The 11,958-nt window shown below is 38.2% G+C and overlaps 2 protein-coding genes across 3 annotated transcripts in view; one reads left to right on the forward strand and one right to left on the reverse strand.

The window, feature by feature from the left end:
- usp47 (ubiquitin specific peptidase 47) overlaps window positions 1-6,840 on the forward strand; it is a 68,421-nt gene extending 61,581 nt beyond the window's left edge. The window contains 1 exon segment of one of the 2 annotated variants that reach the window (NM_001331129.2): window positions 932-6,840. In NM_001331129.2, coding sequence (NP_001318058.1) covers window positions 932-1,106 — 175 coding nt within the window. In that variant the 3' untranslated portion in view covers window positions 1,107-6,840. 2 annotated transcript variants of the gene reach the window in all.
- The window catches only part of pkd1l2a (polycystic kidney disease 1 like 2a), a 372,606-nt gene that overhangs the window by 295,934 nt on the left and 64,714 nt on the right, over window positions 1-11,958 (reverse strand). The window lies entirely within an intron of this gene.

The following is an 11,958-nucleotide window of genomic DNA, read 5'->3' on the forward strand; positions in this document are numbered from 1 at the left end:
TCCGCCGGATTTGAATGGCAGCCCATATAGGCGTATGCGGGAAAGTTGTATAATTTGGCACAATGATAGAGGACAGTATTAACATTAATCAGACCAAATATGAAGTCTGAAAATCAAACTCTCTAGCGCCACCACTTGTCCAAACTTTCATGTATGTTTATCATGATAACTTTTTAACCGAATGGGCTACAATCAAAAATTTTTCCTCTGATTCCTTGGCTCAGTCCGATTCAAACGCCCCCTATGACGTCATTTTCCGTCATGAATTTTTTTGCGCTATTTTAAATTTTTCGAAAAACATATTTGATCGAACTCGTCCTAGGCCCTTTCTCCGATTTTCACCAAAATTAAATCACATGATCTACAGACCATGCCAACCAAAAGTTTGGAAATCAAGTTGATTAGACCAACCGTTTCTGTTTAACTTGCGATCAAATTTAACGAAGAACTTGCGAAAATGGACTTGAGGTAATATCTCCGTAACGCATTCACCGATCTTCACCAAACTTGGTGTGTGTTATGACAACTAGGGTCTGAGGTTATATGCGGAGTTTCGGCGCACTGCCCCCTAGTGGTCAGGAGATACAAAAAACTTGCTTTTTTGGCTTATAACGTGTCAACCTTTCGTCCGAAACTCATAAAACTGGTCACATTACATCCGGCAGAGCACGTCGAGTCGAATGATGTCTGATTTTCACAGGTCAGCCATTTTGATTTTTGGCCAAAAATGCTATATTTTACCAACATATTCACGTATCATTACAAAACATGGTATGCATCTTCAACCCCATGCCCTGAAAGTACTCAAAAACGTCTGGAGCAGCGCCACCTTTTGGCCAAAAGTGACTGGCCCCTTAATTGCTGCTTGCAGCTATATTTTTAAATGAAACTGTATTTAATCTAATATTAACCTGTGTATAAACTTCTGCAGGGACAGCAGTGAGGAGCTGATGGAGCTTTCCGAAGAGGAGCGCAATGAACTGATGAAGAAGGAGAGCAGTCGCCTGCTGAAGACGGGCCACCGGGTCAGCTACTCGCCCCGCAAAGAGAAAGCACTCAAAATCTACTTGGACGGAGGGCCCACCAAAGACCCAGGACTGGACTGAGAGCCAGAGGGGAAACCAATCCTTCCCTGTTTTCTATCTGGCCTGCCCCGCTGCAGTGTAGCGCTGCCTGCCAGCAACCCTGGCGTTTGGGCCCCGCGTTGAATCAACGTTCACCAGTGCTGTCCGGCTGACGCTCTCTTCTTTGAGCTCCAGAACGCATAGCGTGGCTCAAGAGTACTATCGTGCTCCATAGTTTATTGTACTGTAAAGTTTAAAGGGAAGTGCAAAAAGCTATTTCAAGTTCAATATCATCCAGATAAATCACTTTAATAATACACCAGAGATGGGCGCGCTCATTTCGAGGGCCTTTTGGGAGAGATTTTATCATTTCTTTGGTCTGTTTGCACTCTCCGTTAATTATCGTCCTGTCGTTCTGCATCGTGTCCATCATTCGCTCTATTATTTCGAGATGCGCCCATCGATTCGTCGCGTCCATCATGCAGAGCGTGCGCGTAATGTATCCACACACCCCCCCCCCCCCCACCCCCCCCAATCTGCTTGGTAGAGCTCTTCGATCGACTCCAGCCTGTAGTTCTGGCACTTTCATCACTTGAAATCTTGGGTATGACGCTCTCACTTGAATATTGGGATGTCTCTCCTTTTTTTTTTTGGTTTATTTAACACATAGTTGTGAAATTAAATGCTGCTTTTTCTGGCTGAAGAGGTTCTATTCTTGCAGTTCATGCTTCCTATTTTTTGTTTTTGTGTGTGTGTGGGGTGTGGCTGTCGGTTTGCCCCGCCTACTGACTGCTGAAGCTCCGCCCTTCACCTCTCACTACACTTCCTACTGGGGCAATTGACACTGGTACATATGAATTTGCAAGCCTTTAAAAATAGGGCGAAATGAATCAAGTAGTGCGCTTCGTTCACCCGATTCATTCGTTTTTGTTTTGTTTTTTTGTAAATTATTTCACCGCAGACTGATTAAGATGATGTTGGTCTTGTGAGAGACTTTTAACGGCACGTGTTTTAATTATTTTGATCTGTACTCTGCTTTTTTTTTCTCATTTAGACAAGTCCTGTGCTTTTTCTTTTCGTTTTTGTTTTGATTTCTGCACATTGCGAACAGAGCCTGTGGGTTTGGGGTTGTGGCAGGTGTGCATGTGTGGAAGTGCTTCTCGCTGCTGTTTTTGGCGTCGCTGGAGGGGGGCAGAGGGGTCTGGACGTCCCGCTGGGGGAGCGCCAGTGTCCGAGCTCCACCGCAGACTCCTAATGCTGCCACAAGCTGTTCACAGTAGACATGCCAATACTGAAATAAAAAGCAACAATCAGTCTCTGTCTGCCTGCCTTCAGGTTGACCTGCATGAAGAGCTCAGAGTTTGAGCAGTTTATTGGGTGGTGTAAAGAATCGAGTTATTTCTAAAGGTTGTCTACTCTCATTCAGAAATCATAACAATTTTAAATTATAGTTAATATAAATTATATACGCTCTGTGAGGTTGTTTTTTTGTTGTTGTTTTACACTTGGGGAGGGGAGTTAAAGGTGCTGTATGTAAGTTTTTGACCATATGTCTCCAGATATTTAAGAAACATGCTAAGTGAGCATTCTTGTTTATCTGAAAAACCATGCTGAAGTCAGATATTCTACTTTAAAAATGTGCGTTACGTGCTGGAATGTCTGTCTTTGTTTTGGTCGTTTAACTCAGTGGTTCTCAAAGTTGGGGTCTGGACCCCCCGAGGGGTTGCGGGGCAATAAAGGGTGGGTCGCCTGGTGTTTCCAAAAATTTATTTATTTTTATTAAACCATAAGAAATAACTTATTTTATCCATAACTATACTGAAAATAAAAATAGTCGTTTATAGTTACTATATACTATATAGTTACTATAGTAGCTTATAGTTACTAGTTCTATTGGATTGCGACCCCTGGGGTAATTACATTATATTAAAGGCAGCAATAGCGTCAGATGCATTTTGATTTTATAACATCAGGTTATACTTTCTGGCACATTTAAAGAACTGACACAAATTTAATTGGTGTGTCTGCGTCATTGCATGCAAGGTCTCTGTATTTATTACCACCTCAGAGGATATTGGGGGTCGCGAGTCACTGGCGTTGTTATTTTGGGGGTCGCGGGCTAAAAAGTTTGGGAACCCCTGGTTTAACTTGCCCAGTACCAGTTTAGCCAATTATATTTCAGCTCCCCGAGTAGCCTTGATATGGTACATTCAGTCATGAAGGCTCTGAAAGCATGTGCCCGCGGTCGAAATACGACCTCCAGTGGACAGTAGCAAACTCCGAAATGAGACTCAGATTCAGAGTTCCACATGAGGTGGTTATTTATTAGCAAATAACATAAATATTCTGCCCTGCCAAAGGTGCTCTGAACCAAAGCTGACAGTTAATGGAAAGAAAGCACCATCACACTTTCTTCTTGCGCATGTGATGCACTCTTTACTTGATAAGATTGTACACTGCAAAAAATGGTTTTCTTGCTTAGATTTTTTGTCTTGTTTCTAGTCCAAATATCTAACAATTCCTAAATCAAAGCAAAATAATCTTACGTCAAAAGAAAAAACAAGATTAATTTGCTTACCCTATTGGCAGATTATTTTGCTTGTTTTAAGGAAAAACTCACTTAATATTGGCATATTATTTCTCAAAACAAGACAATTTGTTTTGCTTGTCTAGAAAATTCTTCTTAATATTAGAAATTTTAGATATTTAGACTAGAAATAAGACAAAAAATCTAAGCAAGAAAAGCATTTTTTTGCAGTGTAGAACTAAAAAGGAAAAATACAAATGTAGAAATTACTAAATATTTACAAAATATGTCATAATATTCACATTTGTAAACGTCAACTGAAATATTCTAACAGCTAAATCAGCGGTGCTCAACCCTGTTATTGGAGATCAACCTTCCTGCAAAGTTTAGCTCCAACCCTGATCAAACACACCTGAAACAATTAATTAGGACCTGAACAGCACATGATAATTACAGGCAGGTGTGTTTGATATGGGTTGCAACTAAAATCTGCAGGAAGGTTGATGTCCAGGAACAGGGTTGGTCACGCCTGAGCTAAATAAACAATCGAAGCACATTATTGACGTGCACCTATATGAAAACAATTACACTGTTTGTTAGCCGATTGCAACAGATTTCAGAACAGAACGTCAAGCTTTAAACGTCAATACTGACCCTCTTTAATCTGTTTAACACACAAGAAGTATTACGGAGGTTTTCAAAATAAAATTAGTAACTTACGGTCATCTCTATCACAAGGATTGAAAGCAAACAACAACGCAGCTCTGGGCGCTGATCACAGTCTCCTCTTCTATGACTATTTAAACATCTGGTTACATTCTAAAGAATAGTGCAATAACATTTTAGCCACTAGATGTCACAATCAAAAACTAAACAAACACCATACAGCACAACAAATATTACAAATGTAAACATTAAGTGAGCAAATTACATTGTAACCATGTGTCCTAACAACACGTTACATGATGATATTTGCAGTGATAAGCAATTTGGCTGTTTGCACCAGACGAAACACGACAGAAATTTAAAAACAGCCATTTAGAAGCACAGAATAATGCACTCAATGCACTCCAAGAAAATGGTAAGGTTCATAATCTAATTAATACAAAAAAAAAACTCGTTAACAATATTAAATATAGATGCTGAATCACTCATATGTGTTGACTTGCATGATTTCAGTTCTAAAATTCAATTTCAAACATTTATTTTATTTTAAGATCTGAGGTGAACTATCTGCTGCTGCCTTCAGTAGTATAGCAATAAATGTCATGTAAAAAATGACATTCAGACTCTTTATTTGCATTTAACACTGAATGAAGCAAATGAGGTTTACCTGAGGTGATCATTGTCAGTTTATCTTGTTGTTCAGTTGCAAGACATAAGTCGTATGTAAAATATAAATTCCTGTTGTTGGTTATGACAAAAACTCCTTTCAATGTGAAATATATTCCTTCTATCGCGTGCCATTGCTTTTATTTAGAACACGGTTCAAGTCAGCTTTTGTTGGTGCCGTCAACTGGAAACCTGATCTTGCGTGCGTTTTGAACCAGGGGTGCAATACCTAGTTCAGCCACTGGGTGTCAAACTTACATACTGCATCTTTAAACATTGATCAGTGGCTTAATAGTAAGCCCACACGGAATCTGCGCAAACAGAATTCTGACGATTTTAGCCCATCAATAATTCTGTTTATTTACTTGAGTAAATGTGTGTAAATCTATATTTATTCAATTTTTAATTAATTACTGTAATATTATTGACTAATATGAAAACGGTCATCTGATTTGTGCACAATGCAGTTTGTACAGTAATATCTTTTAGCAGATATAAATCAGATATATTGTATGAGCGACTTGCTTTGTTTACCAAATAAAGTAAATCTAATTGAATTTGCATTTTAAACATTAAATAAACGTTATAAAGATAATACTTGTTATTTCACATATTAAGGTTTTAGTTATACTACCAAAAAATTCTGCAGAAATCCACATATTTTTAAGCCTGATCTCACGAGAAAACGTAAGTATTTTACGTTTTGCCAATTTAGTGGCTAATTCGTAAGAATTCAGTCGTACGAAATTGTACGATTTTAAAAAGGAGGCGTGGCACCTGACCCCACCCCTAAACCCAACCGTCATTGGGGGATGAGCACATCGTACTACATTGTACAAATTAGATCGTACGAATTCATACGAATTAGCCACTAAATCAATAAGTTACGAACTGCCGTGAGATTGTGTTGTATTTTTACCAAAATTCTTAGCTGAAATAGCAAAAAAAGTCCACAGATTATGTCTGGCCCTACTTAATGGTAATAGAATAAATGAACTGGAGATGATTTCAAAAGAAGGCGGAGCCTCAAAGCCACACTGACGTAATCCAGACCAATCATGATTCAGAGGTTGAAGGAACTGCATTTTGCTGAATGTTAGCTTTTGGCAGGCTGTTTACACGAAATCACTTTTCAATTTCCGCTTGTTAAGTCGTGATATATCTGTGACATTAATTTAAATTGAGAAAAAAATCGTTTATGACTACTTTTTAGTCATATCACACATTAAAGTAAAATTTATATAAAATCATAGCGAACACCTCAGTCTCTGGACTTGCTGCATCACAAATACCAACATTTTTACAATTTATAAAAAATAAATCACTTTCTGGCATCTGATATTAGGCATGGATATCAGTATATATACTATCTGCTACTTTTTAGATTTTAGATACGGCTTCTATGTCTTGCAACTGAACAAAAAGTTCACCTCAGGTAAAGCTCATGTGCTTTATTCAGTGCAATATATTAAATGCAAATAATGTGAGTCTGAATATCATTTTTTATGTGAAATTTACTGCTACTGAAGGCAGCAGCAGATAGTATATATATTGTGATTATGATTTTCAAAAGTATTACAGCTCTTTGTAAACGTTTATAATTATTATTTGATGAGTCTCCCCATATAGTTTGATAGAGCGTTTGGACCCAGCAGCCGCTTTGCGTGACGTCACACTTAACAAGTGGATGGGAAAAACAAAACTGGTTCATTTCGAATGCATGCTTCATTTTTGTCAAACCATAAAAATGTACCTAAACGTTTGACTGCCGTTTCTAAGTAAAACGGACGCTACAGGGCAGTATGACACCAATAGCTTTTGTTCCTTTTCACACTAATAATGTTTACAGGGACATATTATCAACTAATAAAGGATTGTTTTGGTGCAGTTCTCTGCACAACACCAAATAAATACCACAAAAAAAAAAAAAAAAAACTTAAGGATGTTTTGTAATCGTATTGGTTTGCTCCACCTACAGTATCTCTCCCTATATGGAGAACTTTTATTTGGTCAGTTTGATCAGTGGGCTACTTGTGTACGGTGTTGTTCTTGTAATGCAGAGCACTGAGGTTCAAGTCTGGTGAAGCACAGTTTTACATAAGAGATAAAAACAATGTAAAATCAAGGTAAAACTTTTAGATTTTTGAAAATACCACTGGTTGGGTTTAGGTCAGAGGTTCGTCGGTCTAGGTCAGAGATGCCCAAATTTAGTGCTGGAGGGCCAGTGTCCTGGATAGTTTAGATCTAACCCCAGTCAGACACACCTGGGCTAGCTAATCAAGCTCTTAGTAGGCTTGCTTGAAATGTCCTGGCTAGTGTGTTGAGCCTATTTAGAGCTAAACTCTGCAGGACTGCAGCCCTCCAGGACTGAGTTAGGGCATCTCTGGTCTACATGATCACTATGACAAGCCCCGCCTTCTCCTGCATCTCGACAAGACTTTGAACTTATTTCAGATTTGCAGAAATGTAGACTGCGCCCTCTGTTGGAAATGTCAAAAAATCATGCCACGAAATGTACCTGGAGAAATGTGTTTGACGTTTAGCAAAAATATAGACTGGTGCATTGGTATTTAAAATGAGCCTGGGTTGAAAAAAAGGTACTTGCAAATATTAATCTCACAGTTCGGGCTTTTGCAAGATTTGGAAAAAATTGCAAGATATAAACTTGATATTTTGAGAAAAAAGTTTGGATTGCAAAATTGTATTTAACATCCTAAGATGTGTGTTTGTTAACAGTTTCAAGGCATTAGTGAAGATTATTTATAAACTAATTTGGAGAGGATCACGTGCTTATGATTGCTTTGAACCGTCCCAGATTATTCAATTTATGATTCACCAATCAGACGATTCCTAAGCCACTATAAATACCCCAAGTTCCATACGACAGCTATCTTCGTTTTAAAGAATCTCCCCTCCCACCCCTGGCACGGCGGCCCAGTGGTTAGCACTGTTGCCTCACAGCAAGAACGTCACTGGTTTTAGTCCTTACCAAGCCAGCCGACGTTTCTGTGCGGAGTTTACATGTTCTCCCTGTGCTCAAGTGGGTTTCCCTCGGGTTCCCTGGTTTCCTCCCACCGTCAAAAAACATGCAACTTAAGTTAACTGACTAATCCAAATCGGCACCATAGACATGCTCCTAGTATACAGTTATCTCCAAGAGCAATCACTTACTGTTCATTGGTTACTACAGCAGGGGAGTTCCCGAGATCTACCTGAGCTCAAACTCCTTTCTCGCCTTGCAAACAGGAGGGCGCCCCGAGCTCGATGATCTTATGAGCTCAGGGCTCTCTCCCGGGACAGCATGCCAAACAAGCTTTATAAACAATCATCAGCTAAGCGTGAGCTCTTGAAACATGTCTACGAAAAGGTTTTCTCGGCATCATGACTAAATTAACAATTGTTCACTTAAGGAAGACATAAATGTGGATATAATACAATTCTGAGAAGGTTAAAATATCGAAATGCCAACTGCGAGTGCAGAAAATTTAAATTGTTTGATATAAACTTGTGTTTGTGAGAAAAAGACTGCAATTACATGTAGATGCAAACACAGATTTGTTTACTGTAAATAGTGTAGCGATGTCATTGCTGCAAACAGTGGCGCAACAAGGGGGTATGCAGTATATGCGGCGCATAGGGGCGCCACACATGGGGGGGCGCCGTTGTGCCAAAACTATTTTTAAAATTATCCTTATTAAAAGTTTCAAATAATAAAAATAAATAAATATGTTTTGTTAAAAAAACATTATTTTGCATTTTAAACGAATATAATATTGTTATTGTTTAATTCAAAATCATTTAACACAATAACATGCAGTCCCACAGCCTAAAGTGTTCACGTAGATGTAACTGTTTAGATTTGTTTTTATTTTTATCAAAATAAACTGTCAAATCATACATAATGTCAAAAGTTATAAGATTAATCTGAAAATTTGTCTTCATTTATTATTAATTAATTAATATAAAATAAGAGGGATCACACAAAATTTGAACCCGCATACCCCTCAGTAAATGTGTAGTTGCGCCCCTGGCTGCAAGATGGGCACAGTTCACAGGGAAGCCACTTTCAAGCCGAGCAGCTTTCTGTCATAAGTTTTGTCACCAGGGCAAAATCTGATTAGAGGAAATGATTTGCCCTTATGCAAAATTAGCAGTTCACACTCGTTCAACAAAAATATAAACGCAAATATTTCTCTCATATATTATTCACACACTTGTCTAAATGAGTGTTGGTGAGCGCCTTTGCAGAAACAATTCATCCACCTCACAGGTGTGGCAAATCAATATGGTGATTAGACAGTATGATTATTGCACAGGAGTGCCTTAGGCTGGTCACAATATAAAAGACCAATAAAAGGCATGATGACTGCAGGAAAGCCCACAAGTGCTATTGCCTGTGAATTGAACGTTAATTTCTCTACCATAATCCGTCTCTAAAGGCATTTCTGAGAATTTGGCAGAACATTGAATGGGCCTCACCTCTACAGAGCGGTTTAATTACAGACGTGTAACCACACCAGCTCAGGACCTCCACATCCAGGATCTTCACCTCCAAGATCATCTGAAACCAGCCACCCGGACAGCTGCTGCAATAATTTGGTTTGTTGAATCAAAAATATTTCAGAACTACAAACAGTCCCTCTTTATTATCTTTGCCTTTGGTTAAAAAAAACTAGGTCTTCATTTTCTAAAATAATGATAAAGGTCTTATAAGGGAGTTTTTTTTTTCTCTGAATATTATTACAATAGTTGGTCCCACTTTATATTAAGTGTCCTTAACTACTATGTACTTACATCAGAAAATAAATACAATGTACTTACTGTGTTTAAAATGTATTTGAGAACACTTGTGGTGCTTTTGAGTTGGGATAGAGGTTGGGTTATGGACAGGTTTGGTGGCATGGGTAGGTTAAAGGGTGGGTTAAGGTGTAAGGGATGGTCAACAGTGTATTTACAAATGTAATTACAAAAGTTAATTAAAGATGTAATTACATACATGTATTTAATCAAGCATAAGTACACAGTAAATACATGTATTTACACAATAAGTACATTGTAACAAACTATTAATTCCTGTGTAAGTACTTATTAGTTAAGCCCACCTAATATAAAGTGGGAGCCAATAGTTTTGTGTATGTCTAAGGAATATCCACTCGTAATTTTATTAAGTAAACATTCATTGATTCATTCATTTTCTTTTCGGCTTAGTCCCTTTATTAATCTGGGGTCGCCACAACAGAATGAATCGGCAACTTATCCAGCATATGTTTTACACAGTGAATGCCCTTCATGCTGCAACCCAACACTGGGAAACACCATACACACTCATTCACACACATACTCTACAGACAATTTTTAGCTTACCCAATTCACCTGTACCGCATGTCTTTGGACTGTGGGGGAAACTGGAGCACCCGGAGGAAACCCATGCGAACACAGGGAGAACATGCAAACTCCACACAGAAATGCCAACTGACCCAGCCAAGGCTCAACCCAGTGACCTTTGCTGTAAGGCGACAGCACTACCTACTGTGCCACTGCGTCGCCCAATTCTGAGTTTAAAAGATATGACTTTATAACTCACAATTCTGACCCAATAACTCACAATTCTGACAGAACTCTCAATAATGACTGAACAATTCGCAATCAGACTTGATAACTTGCAATAATGACTTAATAACTCGCAATTCTGACTTAATAACTTTTCAATTTTGACTTTATAGGCTATCTCAGAGTTCTGACTTAATAATTTGCAATTCTGACTTTATAAACTTTTTTTTTACATTGTCTTTATTATTATTTTATTATTATTTGTTTAAGACTAGTAACATCAACCCAGCATTTTTTGTGTACATGCAAACTTGAACAAACCTGCGTGTTTTAGTATAGATAGATGGATAGACAGACAGATAGATAGATGATAGTGTTTTTTTTGGTAAACATTTAATAAAAATCCACGAAAATTGAAATTTTGGGAGCATAAAGCATATAATCGATCATTATCTGCTTTTAAACTACTGGTAAATGCCAATTATATCAGTCAATTTACAAGCACATAAAATAAAATAAATAGCGAAACAACAGAAGCATTTTCCCAACATATTTTATTTTCTGGAGTGAATTTATAGTATTTATTGCCTATAGGGAGATTACATGAAGCTTAATTCTGCATAATTCACGACTACACTTAATTGAGATGAACTGGATCTTATTAAAGCTGTCTTCATGATTTCTCTGCCAGGTACATATTTTTTAAGCGTTAGTACTGTACATTAATAATAAGTGCTTAAAGGGATGGTTCACCCAGAAATTAAATTTCTGCCATATACTCGCCCTTGACTTGTTTAAAATCTATTTGAGTTTCTGTCTGCTGTTAAAAGATATTTAGAAAGATGTTGAAAACCTGTAACCATTCACTTCTATACTTTTGGAAGTCACTGGTTGCAAGTTTGGTGGCACGGTGGCTCAGTGGTTATCACTGTCGCCTCACAGCAAGAAGGTTACTGGTTTGAGTCTCCGCTGGGCCAGTTGGCATTTCTGTGTGGAGTTTGCATGTTCTCACAGTGTTGGTGTGAGATTTCTCCGGCTGCTCCGGTCCAAAGACAGTTCATAGACATGCACTATAGGTGAATTGGATTAACTAAACTGGTCGTAGTGTTTGACTGTGAATGTGAGAGTGTATGGGTGTTTCCCAGTACTGGGTTGAGGCTGGAAGGGTATCCGCTGTGTAAATCATATGCCGGAAAAAGTTCATTCAGTTCATGCTGGAATCAGTTCATTCAGCTTTGGCTACCACTGATAAATAAGGAACTAAGCTGAAGGAAAATGAATGAATGGTTACAAGTTTCCAACATTCTTCAAAATATCTTCAAAAACCAAAGAACCTCAAAAAAAAAGCGGAGGATGAGTAAATGATGACAGATTTATTTAGTTTTTGATTGAACTATCCCTTTAAAACCCACAATCAAGCTGCATCAACAGTGCCGATCACACTGACACCCATTCGATTTACATTCAGTCTCGATTTGTCAGTGT

This window comes from Danio rerio, chromosome 7 (assembly GCF_052040795.2).
Source record: "Danio rerio strain M-AB ecotype USA chromosome 7, GRCz13ab, whole genome shotgun sequence".
In the NCBI taxonomy this organism is placed as follows: domain Eukaryota; kingdom Metazoa; phylum Chordata; class Actinopteri; order Cypriniformes; family Danionidae; genus Danio; species Danio rerio.